At 44.1% G+C, this 27,056-nt stretch overlaps 1 protein-coding gene across 1 annotated transcript in view; it reads left to right on the plus strand.

Moving 5' to 3' along the window:
- Positions 1-27,056, plus strand: part of LOC309401613 (growth hormone-releasing hormone receptor-like) — a gene marked incomplete at both ends in the record, with an annotated part of 42,083 nt that overhangs the window by 635 nt on the left and 14,392 nt on the right. Inside the window, 6 exons of the mRNA XM_081970680.1 lie at positions 321-428; positions 6,559-6,656; positions 14,912-15,009; positions 16,886-17,018; positions 24,540-24,693; positions 26,641-26,701. Of these exons, the coding sequence (XP_081826806.1) occupies positions 321-428; positions 6,559-6,656; positions 14,912-15,009; positions 16,886-17,018; positions 24,540-24,693; positions 26,641-26,701 (652 nt within the window). The remainder of the gene's footprint in view (positions 1-320; positions 429-6,558; positions 6,657-14,911; positions 15,010-16,885; positions 17,019-24,539; positions 24,694-26,640; positions 26,702-27,056) is intronic.

Raw genomic sequence — 27,056 nt, forward strand, 5'->3', positions numbered from 1 at the left:
AAGGGAGGAGGAGGAGGAGGAGGAGGAGGACGACGACGACGACGACTGTGGGGTCCTGGGTGCTCTCTGAGCTTGGTGATTTCTTGCAGACGTTTCAGGACCCAACTAGGGAGCAACATCAGGGCTAGAAGGGATGGGGTTTGCCAGGGGAAGAATTGGGAATCTAACCCTAAAGGGTATTTTCCACTCATTATCTGGGGCAATTTTAAAGTTCATTCAATGGGTTGATGAACTTTGGGGTCTCTGTTTTGTTTTGCTTTCCAAGGATATTGGGGATCTTTCTTTTCTTTTAAAAAAATGATTTTTCTTCCATTTGCAAGGTTGTAAAAGAATATGGGACCGGCTTCTCTGTTGGCCAGATGCAAATCCTGGAGAGTCGTTTTCCTTCAGCTGCCCAGGCATCATTTTCCACTTCACAAAGCAATCAGGTGAGAAACACCTTCTTTCTTTCCTTCTTCTGCCTTCCTTCCACTCCCTCCTTTCCTTCCTTCCTTCCTTCCTCCCTCCCTTCCTCCATCCATCCATCCATCCATCCATCCATCCATCCATCCATCCATTCATGTCTTCCTCTGTCCCTCCCTCCTTCCCTCCATTCATTTGTTCATTCATTCCTGTCACTCCTTCCCTCCCGCCCTCCTTCCCTCCATTCATTCATTCTTGCCTCCCTCCTTGCCTCCCTCCCTCCTGATTCTCCCTCCCTCCCTCCTCATTCCTTCCTTCCTTCCTTTACTCCCTCCCTCCCTTCTCCTTCCTCCCTCCCTCCCTTCATTCATTCATGCCTTTCTCTGTCCCTCCCTCCCTCCATTCATCCATTCCTCTGTCCATCCCTCCCTTCCTCCATTCATTCATTCTTGCCTCCCTCCATCCCTTTTCCTTCCTTTGTTCCTTCCTTCCTTCCATCCTCCCACCCTCTTTTCTTCCTTCCTTCCATCCTCCCTCCCTCCCTTTTCCTTCCTTCCTTCCATCTTCCCTCCCTCCCTTTTCCTTCCTTCCTTCCTTCCTTCTCCTTCCTTCCTTCCTTCCTTCCTTCCTTCCTTCCTTTTCCTTCCTTCCTTCCTTCCTGAGCCCAACATTTTTGTTGCTAATCAAGACAGTTGTTAAGTGAATTTTGTCCCATTTAACTATCCTCCTTGCCATTGCAATTGTTAAGATAGTCACACTGTCGTAAAGTGATTCCGACTTCCCCATTGACTTTGCTGGTCAGAAAGTCGCAAAAGGGGATCGTGTGACCCCAGGACACTGCATCCGTCATAAATACGAGTCAGTTTCCAGCATTTGAATTTTGATCACGTGAACACGGAGATGCTGCAACTGTCATAAATGTGAAAAACGCTTTTTTCATTGCTGACCTAACTTCAAGCAGTCTCTGAATCAGGGGTGTCCAAACTTGGGAACTTTAAGAGTTGTGGACTTCAACTCCCAGAATTCCCCAGCCGGCTGGGGAATTCTGGGAGTTGAAGTCCACAACTCTTAAAGTTCCCAAGTTTGGACACCCCTGCTCTAAATCAATGGTTGTAAGTCAGGGAGTAACTGTACATGTTTCATGAAAAAGCATGCCTTAGTTTTCAGACTTTTTGTTGGGATGAATTGTGCTTGTAGGTAATCCTCAACTTATGACTTCAACTTGTCATAACTTCCTATGCAAGACAGTTATTAAGTTAGCTCTGGCTGTTTTTTTTGCAACCTTCTTTTTGCCACCGTTGTTAAGTGAACCACTGCCATTCTTAACTGAATTAAATATGTCATTAAGCGAATCCAGCCTCCTTCATTGTCTTTGCTTGTGGGAAGGTTGCAAATGGTGATCACGTGGGAAACTGCAACCATTGTATAAATACATGCCTGTTGCTGAGCACCCGGATTTCGATCAAATGACTGTGGAAAAGGTTGTAAGTGTGAGGAGTGGCCGTAAGTCACTTTTTCAGTGCTGTCATAACTTCAAACGGTCCTTAAATGAATGGTTGTAAGTCGAGGACTACCTGTGGTTAGTTTTCACACCTCACAACAAGCCACACAGTCACTATGGGTGCATATATGGGTGTCACACTCCAAACAGATCGGGCAAGGGTAAAAATTAAATTTTGTTCTTTACACACATTTAAACTCGGTAGGATTAGACTAAAACCTTGATTCCTACCTCAGTTGAACGGGATTTTTGGTTTCAACAGATAAATCTTCATCTCCCCATCGCAGACACCACCTCTTCTCTTTCTAAAGTGGGTCAATTAACATAATTGCTGTCATTTGATGTATGTAATTGACATAATTAGGCAGTTGGGGTAAATTTACACCACTGATGCCATTCTCACTTGACAAGTGACGTGAATTTCGACATATGACACCAATTACGTAATTACTGAAGTAAATAAACTGACCCCAATGGCAGACGTTCACACAAATGGTATAATTCTGGCAATTATGCGCATTCGGACTTAATCAACATCCTCTTAGTTATTGATTTATTAGTCTTGTTTGCCACCTATCTCATGTCGAGGTGATGCTGGGCACCTTATGAAGGAGCCTAATAAATAAATTCTCTGGCCTTTGGGCTGTCAAATCAAGAATATAAAACAACAGAGTCTTCCCAGGTACTGTATCAAGTATCGCTTTGATTACAAATTAGTATAAAATAACAGAGAGAGGATTTAGAAGACCATGGTCAAAATTGGGGGGTGGGAGAGGGAGTGATATTTAAATCGCACTCAAGGTGTGGGTCCTAAATGGAACTACGTTAATATGGAGGCAAGTATGCAGGGGTGGTAATCAGCCAGTTTGGACCGGTTCAGGCAAACTGGATGTTAATTTTCTATCTGGTTCGCTGAATGGGTAGTTGGAAGGACTGGCTGGCCATGCCTGCCCCACCCCATCCCTCCTAGAATTCTCCATGCGGCCGGTTAAGTAATTAAGCTTCCCGTTGGGAGAGCGAGTATGCAGAGAAGCGTAATGAGAGTGATATGGAATAACATGCACAAACCAGCATACAGAGACACTGAATAGTATAAAAATATAGTAGTTTACTATGTAGAAATATAGAGGTATTCAGAGTCCGGTTAACAGTCCAAGTCATACACGATTCAGTAATTCAGTTATCAATATTCTCAGTTTAACACACAAAGTATAGCTAAACAGTAGCAAACCACAATACCTCAGTATACACCGAACAGCTTCTAACAAAACTGAGAGCTAACAGTCATTCTGGCTCATTGCCAAGCCAGGCCTAGGGTTACATCCCTAACACAGCCCATTCATCATGCCAGATAAGTGGAGGGCCTGCGCGGAGGCTGTGGGAGGGTGAAAAATGGGCCTCCCAGAAGTTCTGGAAATCTGGAAACCGGTCTGTTTCCAGCCTCCGGAGGCCCTCCAAAACCCGGGGGAGACTATTTTTACCCTCCCAGAGGCTCGAGGAAAGACTCCGGACCCTGGGGAGGGTGCAAATCCACCCCCCATGGTGCAGGAGGTCGAGAAGGCCACACCCACCATAGCCACACCCACCCAGCAACTGGGCAGAGAACCGGTTGCTAATTTTTTTCAATTCCACCCCTGGAAGTATGCAGTGGGGAACCCCAAGACTTAGACCCAGGGCTCATCCGATTTGCAGATAACGCCAAGTTGGCAGGAATAGCCAACACTCCAGAGGACAAGCTCAAGATCCAGAAGGTGTCAGTCAGCATATAAGAATTTATGAACTGGAGCAGCCAGTTCAAGCAACAAGTCAGCCAACGGGAACTCTTTGGTGACTGAGACACAGGATTTGTTGTGAATCATGTGAGATGGCTTGGAACCTGGGCGTGGCTTAGCTTAACTGTTCTGTGTATATAAGAGTTCTTTGTCTTTGCTTGATTGCTTGGTCCTTGCTTCTACTTCTTCTCCTGATCCTTGCTACTTCTCCTCTCTACCATGTTGCAAGCCGAGGTGGGTTCCTACCGGTTCGGACCGGTTCGGCTGAATATGTAGTAATTCGGCTGGACACGTGACCTTACCGGTTCTATCCTGGGTGCCGCCATCTTTATTTTCTGTTCTGCACACGGGCAGAACAATCTTCATTGAAAAAATGTATTTCCCCCCTTTTTTATGGTGTGCGCATGCACAGGCCTTTTTAAGTTCAAATGCACATATGTACAGAGCCTGCATCTGGCGTGCAGGTGAGCAAAACACCTGTGCGTGTGCAAACTTTTTCGGGCACCAAACCCACCTTTGGTTGCAAGAGCTGCATTGGGCATTATATAGGTAGAACCTGGTCCAGTAGTAGCAACTGCAAAAGGGCTCTTGGAGTCTTAATAGATGATAATTTTTTTTTTTTTTACATTGTATATAACATTTTATTGAGAGATTGCAATATATTTCCATATTTGTTACAGAGCTAAATTGTTCTGACATAAACACAGTTCGAGACAAATTGCTTGTTTCTTCATATTATAAAATGTTATTGCATCTATTTTTTTTTCAAAAGGAATTTTTAATACAGCATTGTTTTAAATGTAAAAATATTATATATATATATATATATATATATATATATATATATATATATATATATATATATATATATATATATATATATATATAAACAAAAAGTTATATAAAGTTTAAGAATAGACAATCATTTGAATGGGAGCCAGCCGCCAAAAAAGCCAATGCAACCGTAGGCTGCATTAACAGAGGGATACAATCAAGATCACATGAAGTACTACTACCGCTTTATAAAGGCTTAGTAATTTTGATTATTTCCCATCTATTGCTTCTTGCCCTGCCTTCTGGTGCTTTGGAAAATAAATTGATCTCCCTCCTTTTTGTAGCAGTCTCTCAAATATTGCTATCATGTCACCTGTGGACTGTTTTCAATGCCAGGAAATTTCTGCTTAGTTCTAGGTTGATTTTCGATTAGTTTCCATCTGTGGCTTCTTCTCCTGCCTTCAGCGGCTCTGGAGAATAGGTTGCTCCCCCTCTTCTTTGTGGCAGCCCCCCCCCCCAAATATTGTAAGACTGCTCTCGTGTCACCCTTAGTATCCCCTTTTCATACAAGTAGTCACTCCCAATTCCTGCAACCGTTCTTCGTGTGTTTTAGTCTCCAGGCATTTAATTCATCTAAGTTGCTCTTCTCTGCACTTGTTCTAGAGTCTCAACACCTTTGTTGTAATGTGGTGACCAAAACTGGATGCAGTACTCTAGGCATGGCCTTACTAAGGCTTTATAGAGTGTTATTAGTAGCTCACTTGATCTTGATTGTATCCCTCTGTTAATGCAACTGAGGATTGCATTGGATTTTTGGCTGCCGCTGCACATTGCTGACTCAAGTTTAAGTGATCGTCTAAAGTACCCAGACGATGCACTATTAAATGGAAAAGGGGGGGAAAGAAGGAGAAAACAGAAGAGAAAATATTAAATATATAAGCATATATTCAAGAGCGATATAAAGTGGGGGAACATAACTAGGGTAGACCAGCGAAGGTAAGAGAATAGGAAGTGATACTAAATTATATTTGGGTTGGCGGAAATACCATCCCAAGGAAACATAAACTGAGTTTTGAAATATACACCAACAATAATAGAAAAAGAAAGAGAGAAAGGAGGAGAGAATGAAAGGAAGACGGGAGAAAGAAGAAAGAGGTAAGGAGAGGAGGATGGAATGGAGAGGAAGAGAAGGAGAGAGGGTAGGAAGGAGAAGAGGAAGAGCAGGAGTAGGAGAAAGGTAAGGGAAGAAGGAAAGGGAAGGAGAGGAGGAAGGAAGAAAGTAGAGAAGGGCGGGAGGGAGAAAAGAAAGGGAAAAGAAGGAGGTGTTACAAAAGGAGGAAGGGATAGTAAGCAAAGCAACCCAAACTGTACATTTTAACATTAAATGAAATAATAAACGTATGAATGATAAATGTAAAGAAGAATAACAACTATGTGAATGTATACTTAAAATGGTTTGTAAGAGAATAAAAAAATAAAAAAAAATCTTTGGGAAAAAAAAGTTTAAGTCATCATCTACTAAGATTCCTCTCACCTGACTGTTCTTGAGCCAGGGTTCGCCTAAAATTCTTTAAGTAGTCCTCAACGTATGACCTCAATCCCAAGACCTATGTTGCTAAGTGAGACAGTTGAGTGAACTTTGCCTCATTTTACAACCTCTCTTGCCACCGTGAATCACGGCAGTTGTTACATTTGTACCATGGTTCTTAAGTGAACCGGGCTTCCCCATTGACTTCAATTTTCAGAAGGTCACAAAAGGGGATCATCATCGCATGACCCCGGAACACCGAAACCGTCATAGATGTGAGCCAGTGGCCAAACATCTGAATTTTGATCACATGACTGTGGGAAAATGCTCCAGCGGTTGTAAGTGTGAAAACCGATCCCAAGTCATTTTTTTCCCAGTGCCGTTGAAAAATTCAAAGAGTCACTAAACAAACTATTGTCAACCGAGGACTACCTGTATAGCTTATAATTAAGATACTCCTGGTTCTGCTCGTTGTTGGGACTACATCCAAGGGCTAACATCCCTGAGTCGTTAACCCCGGGGGGGGGGGGGATCCCGTCACTTGGATCTATCTAATATTTGCTGATGTTAATTTTTCACAGGTGAGGTGAAACGAAGCTGCACAGAGGAGGGGTGGTCTGATCCAATCCCACCGTATTCGGCAGCTTGTTCCATGGAAGATGATGTCGCCCCGGATGAAGTGAGTGCAGGGGGCACGGGGGAGATAAAGACAGACTGATACTATGTGTTAGATTGGGTAATACATAGGCACACACAGGCTCAACGGTAACAACAGCTCTTTATTAAGTACAACAAGTGAGAACAATCCAGGGAAGGTTGAGTCTGACAGCAGCCCTTTTATAGGGAGCTGTCAGACCCTTCAACCAGTAGGAGTAAACCTCTGTTCCCGCCGGAACAGAGGACCTTGATGGAAACCACTGTAGTTAGAACAAGTATCTAACACCCCTCCCCTCTTGGATGGAACAATCCTACTAGTTACGTAGTCACGCATGTAGGCGGGCTTTTGGGTAGCTCTGCCTGACCTGCGCAGTTCAGTAGGAGGGGTTTCCTTGGACAGGTCGGACAGATCTGTTTGCTCCGCAGCTCCGCTTAGTGGAGGCTCCTGGAACCTTTCACTGGCCGCGGCTGGAGCTTCTAGAGCCGGTTCGCTTGGAGTTCGCTGCGGACCTGCAACATAACCAGTCGCTCCCACTCCTTAGCGGGCGCCTCTGGGGGAGCTGGTCTGGACTCCTGGCATGGTGTGCAGGTAGCCACCCATTATTCGATCTCCCTGTCCATGTTAGGCCACCACACGTAACTCCTAGCCAGACTTCATCCTGACAATTCCAGGATGCCCTACGTGGAAAGCCTCTAATACTGCAATGTGCAGTTTGGGTGGAACAACGACCTGGTCCCCCCACAGTAGACAGCCTTTAACAACAGACAGGTTATTTCTCTTATGATAATACATTTTGAAATCATCCCCAACAGGCCCCTTGGGCCACCCCCTCCACACCCAGTTCAAAATTTGCTTGATAGTAGAGTCCTTTGCAGAGTGATGGGCAATGTCAGTGGACGAGACAGGCCTAGTCTCCAGGCAGTCAATGAGGAGTTCTGGTGTCTTGGGGGTAGGGACAGCAAGAAGTTCAGGCAGCGGGCAGCGGCTGAGAGCATCAACGTGCCCCAAAGTGGAGCCAGGTCGGTGGATGAGGCGGTAGGAGTAGGCAGCAAGGAAAATGGTCCATCTGGTCATGCGGGGTGATAAAGACACTGGGGTAGATCGGTCCCCAGCCAGTAAGCAACGGCTTGTGGTGTGTAATCAGTTCAAAGTCCCATCCATAAAGGTATTTGTGGAACCTTTTTATTCCGGCAACTGCAGCCAAAGCCTCACAGTCCAACTGGCTGTAGTTCTGCTCTGTGGCACAGAAGGTCCTGGAGTAAAATGCAATAGGGGCTTTGGTTCCATTGCACATGCGGTGGCTGAGGACGGTGCCAATGCCAAACGGTGAAGCGTCACAGGTCAGCACCAATGGCAGGGTCTGGTTGTACTGAACAAGGAAAGAATCCGTTGACAGGAGTCGTTTTACCACGGCAAATGCGGCAGCCTTGGCTTTTCCCCAGGACCACTTTGCCTTCTTAGCCAGGAGATTGTGTAGAGGCTCAGCAATGGTGGCTTTCTGTTTAAGAAAGATGCTGTAGAAATTAAGGAGCCCGAGGAACGCCTCTCAGCTCGGTTTGATTGCGAGGTGTGGGGGCATCCTGAATTGCTTTGATTTTTTGTGTGGTTGGGTGAATCCCAGAGCCATTGATTAGGTATCCTAGGAATTCAACCCTTGGCACGTTAATTTGGCATTTCTATTTTTTGAGACAGAGGCCTTTGTCTCTAATTTGAGCCAAAACTGTTTGTACACGTTTTAAAAGTTGTGCCTCATTTGCAGCTGATACCAAGATGTCATTGAAATAGGGGACGACTCCTGGAATCCCCTGCGAAAGCCGTTCCATGACGCTTTGGAACAGTCCAGGGGCAATACTAATGCCGAATTGCAGGCGGTGACATTTGAATGCACCCCTGTGCATCACAATGGTTTGGGCCTCTGCCATAGCACCATATACAGGCAATTGTTGGTATGCATGCGCCATGTCCAATTTAGCAAAAAAAATTCCGGGGCCTAACGAATGAAGGAGGTGCTATACAATGGGTACAGGGTAAGCGCTTTGTTGTAGCGCTTTATTAATTGTGCACTTGTAGTCCGCGCAGATGTGGACTGACCCATCAGATTTGACAGGTGTCACTATAGGGGCCTCCCAGCATGTGTGATCAACCAGTTCTAGGATTCCCTGGCCCATGAGCTGGTCAATTTCCCTGTCAATTTTGGGGTGGAGAGCGAAAGGTACTCTCCTGGGTTTTAGCCTTATTGGGGTCCAAACTAAAGGAAATTGGAGTCCCCACATACTTACCCAGACCAGTGCCGAAGACGTCCTCGAACTTCTTAAAGATGGCTTCAGTGTGCATCTGGCACATTGGGGGTTACGACCCGGCAGTAATGTCGGCAGCAACCAATCTCTGATATCTGTATGTATATATGTATTTATGTGTATTTATATCATCTATTTATCTGTCTGTCTGTCTGTCTGTCTACCAGTTGTGGGTTTCAAAATTTTTTAGAACCTCTTCTGTAGGTGTGGCCTGCTTTGTGGGAGTGGCTTGCTGGCCATGTGACTGGATGGGCGTGGCCAACTTATAAAATGTGGTGAAACTCACTTAACAATGCTCTTGCTTAGCTACCAAAATGTTGGCTCAGAAACTCTGGCATTGAAGTGTGCAAGTCTTAAAGCTGTCAAGTTACAAGACCCTTGCACCCCTAACCCTTTAGAAAAAAACCCCAGGGGTGTTCAAACTTGACAGCTTTAAGATTTGTGGACTTCAACTCCCAGAATTCCTCCTCTCGCTCTTCATCTTGATGATGTGTGGACAGGCGGGGGGACAGAGCTGGAACCGGTTCTAAACGGCACGGTAGATTTGTGGAACCTCTTCTATAGAAGAGGTTAGAACTGGCAGGAACCCACCCCTGCTACCTACCTACCTACCTATCCACCCACCCCTCTATCCATCTATTCATCTACCCATCCATCTATTTATCTACCCATCAACTCACTCACCTATCCACCTACCCATCTATCTACCTACCTACCTACATCCGTCCGTCCGTCCATCATCTATCTATCTATCTATCTATCTATCTATCTATCTATCTATCTATCTATCTATCATCTATCTATCCCTCTATCTATCTATCTATCTATCTATCTATCTATCTATCTATCTATCTATCTATCTATCCCTCTATCCATCTATTCATCCTCCCACCTACCCATCCATCCATCTATCTACCCATCAACTCACTCACCTATCCACCTATCCATCTGTCTATCTACGTACCTACCTACATCCACCCACCCACCCACCCACTACCTACCTACTTACCTATCTACCTATCCCTCTATCCATCTATTCATCCACCCACCTACCCATCCATCCATCTATTTCTCTATCCATCAACTCACTCACCTATCCACCTACCCATCTGTTTACCTACCTACCTATCTACATCTATCTATCTATCTATCTATCTATCTATCCATCCATCCATCCTTCTATTCATCCACCCAATCCACCCACCCACCTACCCATCTATCTACCTACCTACATCTTTATCTGTCTGTCTGTCTGTCTGTCTGTCTGTCGGTCCACCATCCGTCTGTCCATCCATCCATCCATCCATCCATCCATCCATCCATCCATCCATCCATCCACCCAATCCACCCACCCACCCATCTATCCCTGTCTACCTACCTACCTACCTACCTACATCTATCTATCTATCTATCTATCTATCTATCTATCTATCTATCTATCTATCTATCTATCTATCTATCTATCTATCTATCTATCATCTATCCTCTATCATTCCGCCCATCCGTCCATGCATCCATCCATCCCTTAGATATACAACCCAGTGTAACTCTACTTGGCTGGTGTGGCCTTAGATGCTACAAGTCGGCAACCTAAGTACAGAGCCCTGTTGAAAAATCCCATTGGTGCCATTGAGTGCCATTTTGTAGAAAATTGATCTTTTTCTCTTCGTTCTACACCAGGGGTGCCCAACCCCCCCCCCCCCCCCCCGGGCCACAGCTCTCTACTGGGATGTGGCCTGTTCGGAACTGGGCTGTGTGACTGACAATCTCACATACATGCTCATACATGATTGGCAGGCTGGCGCATGTGCACATGTACGCGCAATTCAACTTGTGCAAGTCAAGCTGTGTGTGTGTGTGTGTGTGTGCGTGTTTCTGTGTGCCATCCCACCGTTTGCAAGGCACAAAAGTTGAGGACCACAATTCTACACCCAAATCTTGTCCCATTTTAGAGATCTGAATCAAGAACCTCGTGGAATTGTTTGCAACCCAACTCTGGTTGAATTGTTCTTGGGAAGGGGAACTCCGCTCTCTCCTAGCATTAGTGATGTTCCTTAATTGGGTCATGAAACGTCTGAATGAAAACCACGGTTGGATAGATAGTGTCATTGACGCAAGGATTGTTAGTTTGGGAGGAGGGATGGTTGGCATGCTATGGTCTGTGGGTCGTGAAGACTCGAATGTGACTTTAGTGACTGAACAACAAATTAAAATTCTTATGAAATCTGTGCATCTTCCTGTCTACATGAGCCCACAGCTTCATATGCTGTTTCCCTAATCCTAAACAATTAAAACAGAAATCTGAATCATGGCTAAAAAACCCTCTCGGTATTCTCATCTGCCGTTTACACATAGTCCTCGACTTATAAATATTCATTTACCAACCATTCAAAGTTACAACATCAGTGGAAAAAGTGACTTATGACCGGTTTTCACACACATACAACCGCTGTACTATCCCCATGGTCACATGATCAAAATTCAGGCGCTTGGAAACCGACTCATATTTATGATGGTTGCAATGTCCCGGGGTCATGTGATTTCCCCCTCTTGTGACCAGCAAAGCCAATGTGGGGAGACAGGTTCACTTAACAACCATCTTACTATCTTAACAACCGCAACAACTTGCTTAACAGCTGTGGCAAGACAGGTTGTGAATTGGAGTAACAGCTGTCTCGCTTAGTGATGGAAATTTTGGGCTCAGTTGTGGTTGTGCGTTGAGGGTCATGTGCTCACCCTTTCTAGCCTTCCGACCTCACTACCCTGTTTCCCTGAAAATAAAACCTACCCAGATAATCCGGCTTTTGAGCACATGTACTAAAATAAACCCTCCCCGAAAATAAGCCCTCCCCGAAAATACTGCCACACAGCTGCAGCCATGAGGTGACCACACTTGCCGCCTCCTGCACCTCAAAAATAATAAGACCCCCCCCAAAAAATAAGGCCAAGTCCTTATTTCGGGGGGGGGGGTTCAAAAGAAAATAGGACCCTGTCTTATTTTTGGGAAAACACTGTAGCAAAATCAATGAGGGAAGCCATAGAATCATTTAACAACTGTGTGATTTGCCCAACAACAATGTAAACAACAACAACAATAACAATGGGGCCAAGCTCATTCAAGAACGGCCTTGCTTAGCAGCAGAAATTTGGGGCTCCATTTTGGTCGTAAGTCAAGGACTATCTGTATTTTAGCGTCGAGTGGAGACATTCTGCTGCCTGGATGGTGTTTTGTGTGTGTGTTGTTGTTGTTGTTGTTGTTGTTTTTTCCTTTCCAACTGGGTTAAAATAATTGGCGCCAGCTTTTATTCAGAGGACTCGGGATTTAGGTGAAGTTCTCTTCAGGTGAGGGTTTCAATTCGCAGGAGCAAAATAGGATTTCAGAGGCGAGCAGGACACCGCCTCCGTGGGGTGATCGGCTGCTATTTATTTCAGCGCCAATGGCGGAGAGATGCGGTGTTAAAGCCTCTCCCCCTCCCACCCTTCCCCGCGCTTTCAATGGCGAACAGCAGGACTTCACAGTTCCGAGTGGTGCTTGACCTCGATGGGAGTTTCAGTGAAGGATCTTGTCTTCCTCCACCAACCCCAGATTCATCCAGCCTTCCTTTAATCATCGGACACAACCAGGCAGACCTCTCCATGCTGATTATTTTCCATGTCCTTAACTCGCCAATTGTGTGGCGCTGGCACGGTGTTAATTGTAGGGCCTCCGCCATCAAGCTGTCAACGGCCTGAAGAGGGAGAGGGGGCAGGGGTGGGAGGGGAAGAAGGACTTCATGAGATAAGGATGAATGGAGATAAACACCGTCTTCACGGTGTGTGTCCGTCATGGAGAGGAGGAAGGGATGCGTCTAACTCAAGGCTGAACTGTGGGGTCCTTGGGCTGCTTCGTTGTTTTCTTGCAGACGTTTCGTGACCTGATGAGGTAACAGCATCAGTGCTGAAAGGGAGGGGGTTTGCAGGGAGAAGGAGCAGAGGGAGCAGGAGGACTGTGTGAAAAGGACGTGCTCTTTGTAGTTTACTTGCAGATGTTTCATAACATTACTGGAAAGGAGGGAGGACTGCAGAGAGGAGGAGGAGGAGGAGGAGGAGGAGGAGGAGGAGGAGGAGGAGGAGGAGGAGGAAGACTTTGGGATCCTTGATGCACTTGGAGCTTGGTGGTTTCCTTGCAGACGTTTCATGGCCCAATTAGGGAACATTATCCCCAGATTAGAAGGGAGTGGGGAATGCAGGGAGGAGGAGGAAAATTGTGGGGTCCTTGATGCTCTCTGAGCTGGGTAGTTTTCTTGCAGACATTTCATGACCCAATTAGGGAACATTATCAGGTTAGAAGGGAGTGGGGATTGCAAGGGAAGAAGAATGAGGAAGTGGACAACTGTGGAGTCCTTGATGCTCTTTGAGCTTGATAGTTTCCTTGCAGACATTTCATGACCCAACTAGAGAATATCATCAGTGCTAGAAGGGACCGGGATTTGGGGGGGGAGGAGGGGGGGGCTATGGGGTCCTTGCGGCTTCCTGAGCTTGGTAGTTTCCTTGCAGACATTTCATGACCCAATTAGATGACATCATCAGTGCTAGAAGGGAGGGGTTTGCAGGGAGGAGGAGGAGGGTCCTCGGTGCTCTCTGACCTTGGGGGTTTTCTTTCAGGCATTTTGTAACCCAATTATGTAACATCTTCCTCCCTGCAAACTCCATTCCCTTAAACTGAGAATGTTCCCTAGATGGGTCATGAAACGTCTGCAAGAAAACCACCCAGCTCAGAGAGCACCAAGGACCCCCACAGAAAACAAAGTTTACTTGGCACCTCTTTGCTTCTGCTGACTAAAACAGAGAGTAGGTCTGATATGATCCTGCAGCTAGGAACAATATATCTTGATTTCTCTCCGGGGGCCATTTCGTGACCTTATGGACTAGCACCGCTTGGTACGCAAACTTTGTTTGTGACTCCAATGTCAGGCAAATCCTAAGGTGTGAAAGAGCTGCAGCGGGGGGTTTAACAACCATACTGTGTGTAACCTCAAAGGGGGAGTTACATATGCAAAAACTATGGGTTATCTCAGGGGTCTCCAACCTTTCTGGCTTGGCAAGCCAGTTGCGGGAGAGGGGATGGTTGCGTGCAAGCAGTCACAAGCAGCTCCATTTATGTAAGGGGCAAGTGTGAACACCTGACACACTTGCACACACTTGTCTGCAAGTTGCAAGGCCCGTTACTGGACTATACTGGTTGGAGATGGTTGCATTTCCCTCTCCTTTATGGTGCAAGTGGGGGGAAAGGCACTAGATTCATGGAAGCTGCTTGGAAAGAAGGTTTTAATGGTGGACAGGATCACATGCCTTGAAGATGTTGGGTGAAGGGGGGGGGAAAGGGAAGAGATGCTGAGAGTATCTGGGGTTTTATACCCTCTTTGGGCTATTGAATTTGAGCTTGTATTCTGATTGGTTGTCAGACTCCCATGGGGCCATGCAGGGGCAACTGTACATTGTCCTGAATCCCAGGCTTGGTTGAGCCTTGCTGGGTGATGTAATCTTCCCAGGTGCCATGAGATGGGTAGAGGGCTAATCCTACCTTTGTTGGATCTCGGGTGAGGGCATTTGCCTATGAATAGACCTGGCTATCTCTTTACCTCTTAAGTGGGCTATTGAGGAGAGTGGAGGCTATTAAGAGTGAGACTCTCTTCCTGCCTTTAAAAAAACCCATGTTTCTCCCTTTTTCATCCAGGGAAATATAATATTCCGCCTTTTTAATATTTCCCAGGATATTTTATTTTTCCAGGAGAGGGGTGGGTGTGGGGTATGTGCCCACAGCACCTTCTGGCTTTCTCTGTGGCTTTTACCAGGTGAAAGAAAATAGAGCTAACCTTGAGCCATTAGGGAGGCTCGGATGAGATGTTAAAAAGGGATTTGGATGAAACGCAGCCTAGAGAAAGGGAAAAGCGTGAGAAAGGAACACAAGATGAAACTTTGATTTGCTTTTCATTCCAGCTTTCTTTCTTTACAACGATCCAAACCATTTATACGGTGGGTTACAGCATCTCATCTGCCTCACTTGCTGTCGCCATTGTTGTCCTTCTGGCATTCAGGTATGTAGGATTCCAGGATCCTGGAAGTAGAACTCAGGACAATGCTTACATCCCCCTCGTTGTTGTTGTTGTTGTTGTTGTTGTTGTTGTTGTGGGTCTAGAACTCACCGCCTCCTGGTGATTGGTCCAAAATCACCTAACTGGTTTTTATGCCTAAGGCAGGACTAGAACTCTCCATCGCCCTGTGGCTGGCCCAAAGTCATCCAGCCAGCTTCCATGCTTAAGGCAGGACTAGAAGTCACAATCTCCCAGTTTCTACCCTGGGGCGTTAACCACCAGACCAAACTGGCTCTCATTAGTTGCATATGTTAAATATCACCTTAGAAAATATATCTTTCTCCCAACCCATTTCAGTTGTGTATGTTCTACATTTATTGCATAGTGTTGCAATATATGTGTTGCACTTATTGCAACAAATCTGTGGGGATGAGCAATGCACTTATTTCCATCGTGCAGGTATTCCTTGACTTACGATCAAGTTAAGAAAAAGATTTCCTCAGATGTTTGGCCTGCAATTATCCACAATTCCAGCTTCCTCCTCAACCATCATTATTTCTTGACAAATATATTTATTGCATGAAAGTTTCTACCTTCAGAACTTTAATGCAATAAATTTACTTCTTTATTTCTTCCAAGGAGCTAATAGCAATAGCTCTTAGACTTATATGCCGCTTTACAGTGCTTTATAGCCCTTTCTAAGCTGTTTACAGAGTCAGCCTCTTGTCCCCAACAATCTGGGTCCTCGATTTTACCCACCTCGGAAGGACGGAAGGCTGAGTCAACCTTGAGCCTGGTGAGAATCGAACTACCAAATTGCAGTCAGTAGGCAGTCAGCAGAAGTAGGCTGCAGTACCGCACTCTAACCACTGCGCCACCTTGTCTCATAGTACTACAGGTAGTCCTCGACTTACAACCATTCATTTAGCAACCATTCAAACTTACAAACTTAAAATGGACTTATGACCATTTTTCACACTTACGACCGTTGCAGGATCCCCATAAGCATGTGATCAAAATTCAGAGGCTTGGCAACTGGTTCATATTTATGACTGTTGCAGTGTCATTTGACACCCCCCCCTTTTTGCGACTTTCTGACAAGCAAAGTCAGTGAGTAAGCCAGATTTCCTTAACAACCATGTGACTCGCTTAACAACTTTGTTGATTCACTTAACAACCAGCGGCGCAAGAAAAAAAATATTAGGGTGGAGGCAAAACAACTGCAAAACACTGCATTTAACAACTGCAATGATTCACTTAATACCTGGGGCAAGAAAGGTTGTACCACGGAGTTGTTAAAACTCACTTAACAACTGTCTTACTTAGCAATAGAAGCTTGTGACTATTGTGGTCGTAAGTCGAGTACTCCCTGTAATGCTTTAAGGGACATAAGTCAGATTGACCTTTATGGATTCCTGTCAGCCCAGTGTCAGGGTTCCAAATAGCATCCAAAATTAAATCAGAGTCCAAGAAAAAAGTATTGTTCAAAGTTCCAATTGATGAAGAGAGCCAAGTTGGCACATCTGGGAAAACCCAAATCTGAAAGCTTCCTGGTTTTCTCCACCCAGCTGAAAGTTCAAGATCTTGCCCCCACACCCACAAGTCCATCCCATGGTCCAATCTCCCACTGCCACGCTGGCAGTTCCACCCACCCAATTCCGGTCAGGTACAGAGGTGCAGAGACAAAGGATGACCTTGGCTTTCTAGAAAGGATTTTGTTATGGCTGCATATCATCTAACTCCATACAATCCCCCCCTCCCATTTTCCCACCATAGAAAATGCATAGTAGAATAATAGAAAGTGTGGTAGGCCTGAGATCCAAAATAAAAGATGGCTGCAGGCCTGAGACCTAATAATAAATCTTCTCTCTTCCTGCAGGAGACTCCGGTGCCCCAGGAACTATATCCATGTCCACCTTTTCTCTACCTTCATCTTGAAAGGTATTGCCATCTTTGTCAAAGACGCAATTCTCCTGGACGGCGAAGGAAGTGATTACTGCACCTTCTCCACGGTATGGGATAAAAAGAACAGAGAACGTAGAATCCTTGGGCTGGAGGGTACTTTGTAGATTTTCTAATCCGAACCCCTACTCAAGGTGGGAGATCTTATATCATCTTGGTCAAATGGTTGACCGGTCTCTTTTTGAACGCCTCCAGTACCCTGAACTTCTGGAGGCAAGCTTTCCCACTGGTGAATTGTTCTCACTGTCAGAATTTCTCCTTAGTTCCAGGTTGCTTCTCTCCCTGGTTAGTTTCCATCCATTGCTTCTTGTTCTGCCTTCAGATGCTTTGGAGAATATAATATAGTATGGTATGGTATGGTATGTTATGGTATGGTATGGTTGGGTAGAGTAGAATAGAGTAGAGTGTAGAGTTGCTTCTTGTTCTGCCTTCAGGTGCTTTGGATAATATAATATGGTATAGTAGGGTAGGGTAGGGTAGGGTGGGGTGGGGTAGAGGAGAGTGTAGTCTAGTGTAGAGTAGAGTAGAGTAGAGTAGAGTAGAGTAGAGTAGAGTAGAGTAGAGTAGAATGGAATTAGAAATCCAAATAGAAATCCAAATAGGAATAGAATAGAATAGAATAGAACTGGAAGGGACCTTGGAGGTCTTCTAGTCCAGCCCCCTGCTCAAGCTGGAAAACCTATACAATCTCTGACAAGTGGCTATCCAATCTCTTCTTAAAAACCTCCAGTGATGGAGGAGCACCCACAACTTCTGGTGGCAAGCGGTTCCACTGGTTAATTGTCCTCACTGTTAGGAACTTTCTCCTTAATTCCAGGTTGCTTCTCACCTTGATCAGTTTCCAATCATTATTTCTTGTCCTGCCCTCTGGTGCTTTTAGAATAATTTGACCCCCTCATCTGAAGCCAGATTTGTTTCACAACTGTTTGACTAGCTTAACAGCAGGGATTCACTTAATAACAGTGGCAAGAAAGGTCATAAAATTGAGCAAAACTCACCCAACCGCTGTCTCGCTTAGCAAAGGAAATTTTGGACTCAGTTGTGCTCATAAGTCGAAGACTATTTATAAATAACTAACCAATAACCCAGGTATTTGTTTATAGGGGGAAAATGTCAGGACCAAACGTAATTTTTAATGTTGGATTTTCCCCCTTACAAGAGGGAGCCCTCTGGTGGAGTGCTGTGAAGCCGTTACCATGGCAACTCCACTGCGCTGTACAGTAGAAGCCAGTATGGCAGTATGGCATGACAACAGTCTGTATCTTAACAGAACACACACCGCAAGTGGTGTTAGGGGTGTCTTACCACCATAGTATATTTTTCTAGAGAGTAAGTCATCTGTGTACCAAGTTTGGTTGAAATTGCTCAAGGCCTTCCAGAGTTATCCTGGAACAAACCATTTTGTTTTGCATTTTTTGCTGATAAATAAATGAAGGGTAAATAAATGAAGAGGAGAAGTGGTGGCTTAGAGGTCAATATAACTGCCTAATATGTAAAAACAACCCCAGCTCGAATCACAGCAAGTGTGTGGCTAGCTGATGAGAGCTAAGTAGCTTGAAATAGATCTATACTAGTCTCCCTGCAATATGAATGCAATATACATCTTTCCCAATTATTTAGGCCTTCTCCCATCCTGCAGCATCTTATCTCAGAATTATAATGTTTGGAGAAAGTAGCAAAAGAATAATCCACTCACCCAGAATTAGAAACATGGTCTTGTCCATTAGTCCATTTGAACAACTTCCCTGAGGCTGGTGATTGAAGCTGTTTTCTACAAGGGGGGAGTCAGAGAGACAAAAAGGCCTAGGTAGTAGCCTGCGTGCCTAACGGCGCACAAATAATATATCTATAAACCAAAATAGCAATAATACATTCTGGATTAGTGTGCTTGAGATTGTGATTTTATTTTATTTCAAAATATTTAGTACAATGTAATAGCTGTTTTGCACCTGTCTTTCACAGTACTCTTTTCAAATTTGCATACTGTCCTCTTTGTAAACAAATTACTAGTGTTCGTAGACAGATTACCTATCTAGAATCTCTAATCTGTGCTCTCCAAGCATAAATTAGGTGCCCAATTCGGGCATTCCACACTATGGAGATGCCATGCTATCAGCCCCCTCTACCGCAAAGATCCTGCAGGAGAAGAGCAGCCTGGACAACCATGAGATTTGGCAGGGTGAGAGCTGTGAACCATAAACACAAAGCTTTTGCTGTCATCTAGCAAATTAGATATAGCGCCCTTGCTGACCTTAATGGGGACACTAAAGAGAGAAGTCAAGGTAGTTGTGATAATGATGACTCAAATAAGCAGGGGATCGTGGTCCAAAATGAAGAACTTACTTCGGAAAGGCAAAATGGGGAACAAGGTATCATACATCAGTCGCACAAGAAGAGCAAGGCATGCAAAAAGAGAAGTCACCTTCTGGTTGGTGATTCAATCATAAGGGGTGTAAATTTAGGAAAGGATATGGAGGTTTTAAAAGAGGTCAGCTGTCTGCCAGGTGCTACTGCCAGCAGAGACAAGAGGCGTATTCTTAAGATAGTCAAGAATGCAAGTAAGGACTGTGACGTTGATGCTATTATAAATCTTGGCACAAATGATCTGTCCCAAAAAGATGTACTTTCTGGGAAGAATGATTTCCAGAGCTTGGGGTATGAACTTAGTAGTGTAGGTTGTAGTCTTATCTTTTCAGAGGTTTTACCAGTATATAAGGAACAATTCAACAATTATGCAAACACAAGTAGTAGAACAAAGTGAAACTAGAGTCTTGGACTTTAAGAGAGTTAATTTCAATAAACTTAGAGAGAGCTTGGGAAGAATTCTATGGATGAGAATCCTCAAGGGGAAAACAACTCAAGAAGCTTGGGAAATTTTGAAAAATGAGATTACAAAAGCTCAGTCTAGCAAAATACCAATGAAGAAGAAACAGCAATGAAGAAGAAGTAACAGCTCCCAAAAGAAACCAGCATGGCTGCATAAAGAACTCTCTGACAAATCGAAAGACAAAAAAGTTAAGTATAAAAAGTGGAAAGAGGGAAACATAACTAAGGCAGAATATCAGCAAATAGCCCGAGCCTGTAAAGATGAAGTGAGGAAAGCTAAGGCTCACAATGGAAAGGCTTGCCACAAAAGTAAAAATTAACAAAAAAAGCTTCTTCCAACATGTTAAAAACAAGAAAAAGGTTAAGGAAACAATTGGTCCATTGCTGGGAGAAAGTCGCAAGAAGATGACAAGCAACAGGGAGAAAGCAGAATTATTTAACTCATTTTTTGCATCTGTCTTTACACAAAGGGATAAAACAGTCCAACCTATCAAAAACAGCACCACAAAAATCAGATTAGGAACACAAATTGAAATAGGGAAGAAAATGGTAAAGTGAGCACCTGTCTACCCTAGACAAGTTCAAATCACCAGGACCGGATGGATTACACCCCAGGGTTCTGAAGGAACTGGCAGACGAGATCTTGGAACCACTGAATTAAATCTTTCAGAGATCCTGGAGCACCGGGGAACTACCAGAGGACTGGAAAAGAGCTGATGTGGTTCCCATCTTCAAAAAAGGGGGAAAAATAGATCCAGGAAATGATAGACCTATCAACCTGACCTCAATACCAGGAAAGATTCTGGAAAAGATAATCAAGCAACAAATTAGCGAACACCTAGAAGTAAACAAAGTAATAGCCAAAAGCCAACATGGGTTTGTCAAAAACAGATCATGCCAGACTAATCTTATTGCATTCTTTGACAAAGTGACAAAATTAGTGGACCAGAGGAATGCCGTCGATATAGTTTACTTAGACTTCAGTAAGGCATTTGATAAGGTAGACCATAACCTACTACTAGATATGGGTTAGACAGCATCACCACCAGATGGATTGGCTGACCAACCGCACTCAACGTGTAGTCCTCAATGGAACTGCATCTGCATGGAGGGAAGTATGCAGTGGAGTAACCCAAGGCTCTGTTTTAGGCCCAGTACTCTTCAACGTCTTCATCAATGATTTGGATGAGGGAATAAATGGATAACTCATCAACTTTGCAGATGACACCAAGCTGGCAGGAATAGCCAACACTCCAGAAGACAAGCTAAAGATACAGAAGGATCTTGACAAACTTGAACATTGGGCACTATCTAATAAAATGAAATTCAATGGTGAAAAGAGTAAGGTTCTACATTTAGGCAAGAAAAACGAAATGCACAGGTACAGTATAGATGATACCTTGCTCAGTAGTAGTAACTGTGAAAGGGATCTTGGAGTCCTAGTGGACAACCATTTAAATAGGAGCCAGCAGTGTGCAGCAGCTGCCAAAAAAGCCAACACAGTCCTAGGCTGCATCAACAGAGGGATAGAATCAAGATCACATGGAGGGTTAATACCACTTTACAATCCCTTGGTAAGGCCACACTTGGAATCCTGCATTCAGTTTTGGTCGCCACGATGTAGAAAAGATGTGGAGACTCTAGAAAGAGTGCAGAGAAGAGCAACAAAGATGATTAGGGGACTGGAGACTAAAACAATTGAAGAATGGTTGCAGGAACTGGGTATGTTTAGCTTAAGAGAAAGAAGGACTAGGGGAGACATGATAGCAGTATTCCAATATCTCAGGGGTTGCTACAAAGAAGAGGGAGTCAAACTATTCTCCAAGGCACCTGGGGGTAGAACAAGAAGCAATGGGTGGAAACTAATCAAGGAGAGAAGCAACTTAGAACTGAGGAGAAACTTCCTGACAGAACAATTAATCAGTGGAACAGAAGTTGCCTCCAGAAGTTGTGAATGCCCCAACATTGGAAGAAGATGTTGGATAGCCATTTGTCTGGATCGGTATAGGGTTTCCTTCCTAAGCAGGGGTTTGGACTAGAAGACCTCCAAGGTCCCTTCCAACTCTGCTATTGTATTATTGTATAGTCCAGGCTACGTGTGGTCCTCAGCTGGGAGAAGTAAGTATAATCTTTATTGTCATTGTACTTAAATACAACGAAGATTGATCTCCACTTGGGAAGCTTTCAAAACTCTCGAGAGGCCCTCAAAGACAATATAAAGATAAGAGTTATTTTCAGGAGGTGGGGAACGGTGTTATTTCTGAAATGAAACCCACTTCCAGTGTTTGTGTCCTAACAATAGAAAGCTCTCAACTAAATGTCAGGGGAATCCATTTGACGACATTGATTGAATATACCAAGAATGGACGTGTTGAGTGAGTACTGTTACAAGCAAGTCACACGTACCTCTCTACTCATACTTTTCTGCCTACTTTGCAGTATTTTCTTCTCTTCAGAGAGTTTTCTGCATTTTCTACACATGGAGAGTTTGCCAAAGTTGACCAAATCCAGTGGGGGAAAATAACTTTGTGTAGATCCTTCAAGATTTGGGTGGTATGGACGACTTAGATCCATTGAACAGAATACACAATAACTGAGTTGGAAGGGACCTTTGAGGTCGTCTAATCCAACCCCCTGCTTAAGCAGGAGAATCCATGCCATTTCAGACCAATGTCTGTCCAACCTCTTCTTGAAAACCTCCAGTGATGGAGCACTCACAACCTCTGGAGGCAAGCCGTTCCACTGGTTAATTGTGAATTTCTCCATCATTCTAGATTAGTTCTCTCCTTGATAAGTTTCCAACCATTATTTCTTGTGTTGAATTCTGATGTTTTGGAGGTCTGGTACATTGACCCCCTCTTCTTTGTGGCAACCCCTGAGATATTGGAACACTGCTATCATGCCACCCCTCCTTCTTTTCACTGGACTAGACATACCTAATTCCTGCAACTGTTCCTCCTATGTTTTAGCCTCCAGTCCCTTAATCATCTTTGTTGCTCTTCTCTCCACTCTTTCCAGAAACTCAACATCTTTTTTATATTGTGGCGTCCAAAACAGAGTGCAGTATTCCAAGTGTGGCCTTAACAAGGCATTATAAAATAGTATTAACACTTCGGGTGAGCTTGATTCTATCCCTCTGTTAATGCAGCCTAGCTGCCATGTTTCCGAAAGATGCCCTAATTAAGTCATGAGCCTCGAGCCAGGTTTCAGAAGAAATCCAGTCATTTATTAGGAACACCATTTCAGCAATACCTCATTGAAGTCAGATCTAACCTCATTTGAATTATGGCTGAACTTTACCCCTGTTCCTCACCTCCCCTCAGTCTGTGTCATAAATCACATTCTCCAATGAGGTGCACCCCTCACCAGCCTGCTGTTGTAATCTGAAATCCGACTCTAGCCGAAGGTATGCGTAGAATGCGCTTCCCCCCCCTTTTCCTCACCATGGCAATTTATAATAAACATGCCAATACTTTATGAGTTGACACTAGGATTGTGTTGGCTTTTTTGGCAGTTGCAACACATGGCTGGCTCGTCTTTAAGTGGTTGTCCATTAGGACTCCAAGATCCCTCTCACAGTTACTGCTATTGAGCAAGGTACCACCTATACTGTCCCTGTGCATTCCGTTTTTCTTGCCCATCTTAGAACCATATTTTTCTCACCACTGGATTTCATTTTGCTAGATGGGGACTCAGTCTCCTGTCAAGATCCGTCTGGAACTTGAGCCTATCTTCTGGAGCGTTGGCTATTCCTGCCAAGCTTTCTTTGCCAAGATGTTATTTGTCCTTTGGAGATAGGATTTGACTGAACCATTCCAATGAGAAGGTTCCTCAAAAATTTTGGATACAACATTGATTTGGACAATTGGCAAAAACACTGGAAAAGAAATCGGAAATTGACATTAGCCATATCGAACAAAGAGAATCTTTATAAAATGTTCTACAGGTGGCATCTCACACACACCCCGGGTCAGATTGGCTAAAATGTTTAACAACACATCCCCAAAATGTTGGCAATGTAAACAATCACCAGGCACATACTACCACATGTGGTGGACCTGTGAAAAAGCAAGGATATTTTGGTTACAAATTCAGACGTGGCTAGAAAAAAATGGCTGGGCAACGTATAGAATTCAAGCCAGAATTATTTCTATTAGGTATTATAACAGAAGGTTATAGCAAAGCGTCAATATACCTAATACTTCACATCCTGACAGCAGTGAGAATGGTGTATGCACAGCAATGGAAAAGTGAAAATATACCCCTTCAGAAAAGGAGATAATAAGGAAGATATTAACGTGCAGAAATGAATAGACTAATGTTAGAATTAAAAAAATAAAGGAGACACAGAATAACATGACATATGGAACCGATTTTATCAATGGCTGGAAATACGAGGTGGGAGTTGAAACATGAAAACATTAGGCTAAGTAGACCTGGAATGAGATATTATATATGTATTAGAATGAATATGTTGGTCAAAAGTATTGTACAAGACTAGCACTGAGTAAGTAGTATATATATATATATATATATATATATATATATATATATATATATATATATATATATATATATATATATATATATATATATATATTATCTGTCTTTCACTTTGGTTTCTATGGTGGATGAAATGCCAGGACCATCACACTGTGTTTGATATACTTAAATGTAAATAATAAAAATATATTTTAAAATAAAAAGAGAGGTTCCTTTCAGCTGTCTCCTTGCTTCATCCACAGGCCGAATGTAAGATGTCGGTTGTGTTCCTCAACTTTTTCACCATGGCCAACTTCATGTGGCTCTTAGTAGAAGCTCTGTACCTCAACTACTTGCTCCTGTCTTCCTTCCCCCAAGGAAAGAAATACTACTGGTGGCTGGTCCTCTTTGGATGGGGTAAGTCAAGCTGAATTCATCACCCACTTTCTTCCCTAGTTTTTTTCTTTTTCGTTTTAAGGGATGGGATTAAACCACGAACACTAAAGGGATATCATCAGCGTGGTCTAGGGAGCCAATAAGGAACCAGGTTGAAAGTGGGGGACTGTGAATTATAATCCTTCCTTGGGCAGGAAATCCAGCTGGGTGACTTCGGTCCAATCACCAGGAGACTGGGAGACCTAGTTCTGCCTTAGGCATGAAAGACAGCTGGGTGACTGTGGGTCAATCGCCAGGAGACTGGGAGACCTAGTTCTGCCTTAGGCATGAAAGACAGCTGGGTGACTTTGGTCCAATCACCAGGAGACTGGGATACCTAGTTCTGCCTTAGGCATGGAAGCCGACTGGGGGACTTTGGGCCAATCACCAGGAGCCTGGGAGACCTAGTTCTGCCTTAGGCATGAAAGACACTGGGGGACTTTGGGCCAATCACCAGGAGCCTGGGAGACCTAGTTCTGCCTTAGGCATGGAAGCCGACTGGGGGACTTTGGGCCAATCACCAGGAGCCTGGGAGACCTAGTTCTGCCTTAGGCATGAAAGACACTGGGGGACTTTGGGCCAATCACCAGGAGCCTGGGAGACCTAGTTCTGCCTTAGGCATGAAAGACAGCTGGGGGACCTTGGGCCAATCACCAGGAGACTGGGAGTTTTAGTCGCACCTTTAAAAAAAGCCAACTGAGCAACTTAGGGTCGGTTCCTTTCTCTCAGCCGTCCCACCCCACTGGGTTGTAATTGTGGGGGAAATGTGTGGAGGAAGGTGTGTTGGATATGTTTGTCACATTGAGTTGTTTGTAAAAATAATAAAGGCGGGATAGACACAAACAAACTCAACGTGATGTATATAGAATTATCTGTCTTTTGCCCAAATCCTTCAGCCGTTTAACCAACAGAAGGGTTCTAACCGCTATTTTCACTCAGGGTTGAAAATAGCTTTCTCTAGTTGAGTCTCAGCATATAAAATCCATATTTCTGGATCACACTGTGGAGCAGAGACCTGTCTTTAAAACTTTCGCACTTTTTTTTCCAAGCACACTTTAATTTGCTTCTGCTTAGCTCAAACTATTAATCTTTTTTTTTTAAAGTGAACCTGCAGAAAACAGGTGCAGATTCTCACACAAGCTTCCTGTGCTAAAGAAAGAATTATCAAACAAGCTAAAAGTGTATGATGGAGATGGGCAGTTAAGATGTTTAAGAAAGAAAGAGAGGGAAGGGGGGAAGAGAAAAAAAGAAATAGAGGAAGGAAGGAAAGAAAGAAAGAAAGAATGATGAAAAGAGAGAGAGAAAGTAAGAGAGAAAGAAATAATGGGAAAGAAAGGGAAAAAGCGAAAGAAAGAACAAGAGAGAGAGACAGTTGTTAAGTGAGCCTTGCCCCATTTTACAACCCTTCTCGCCCCAGTTGGTAAGTGAATCACTGCACTGGTTAAACCAGTAAGGTGTTTGTTAAGTGAATCTGGCTTCCCCATTGACTTTGCAAAAGGGGAATTTGGGATACTACAACCGTCATAAGTACAAGTCAGTTGCCAAGCGTCTGAATTTTAATCATGTGACTATGAGGATGCTGCAGCCGTTGTAAGTGCGAGAAATGATCCCAAATCCCCTTTTTTCAGTGCTATCGTAACTTAGAACAGTCACTAAACGAACGGTTGTAAATGGAAGTCTACCCATGTTTTGTACAAAGCCATCTCTGTTTGATGAACTAACTGAATTTTGGGCTCTAGCTAGTTCTGGAGACGTTTCGCTGCAATTTGTAAAAGCAAAATGTAGAATATCGATTTCTCTTTTCTCTCTCTCTCCTTCCCCTCCTCCTCCCGATGCAAATTCGGTTCTGTTTGGTGAATCCCCGGGTGGGCAGCCAGCCCTGGGCAGAGTTGAATGCATTCACAAATTATCTTTTCTCTTTTTTCCTAGGCGTCCCGACATTCTTCACCACACTGTGGATATTACTGAAAGTGTATTTTGAAGATGTTTTGTAAGCCAGACCTTTTTCTCACATTGCTGCAACATTTGTGTGTTGTGTATGCGTGTGTATGTGTGTGTGTATTTGTGTTGTGACTTGCTAGTGGCCAGCAGAGCTGGCAGCCGATTCAGACAGTGAGGAGGTTGGGGAGGGAGATGAGCCAGTCCTGGAGTCTGGGGAAGGCTCTGATGAGGGCTCTGTGTCGGAGGCAGAGAGGGGGCCAGAGCCATCTGACTGTTATCAGCTGCCTTCGGAGTCAGACATCTGTGGGGCAGAAGAACAGCTGGAGCCTGTTCCCAGGGTGCACATGCACAGAGTTGCCACACGAAGGGAACAGCTAAAGAACAGGGGTCGACTCGGGAGTAAA

Source organism: Natrix helvetica, assembly GCF_964273705.1.
Source record: "Natrix helvetica genome assembly, chromosome: Z".
NCBI classification, from domain to species: Eukaryota; Metazoa; Chordata; class Lepidosauria; order Squamata; family Natricidae; genus Natrix; species Natrix helvetica.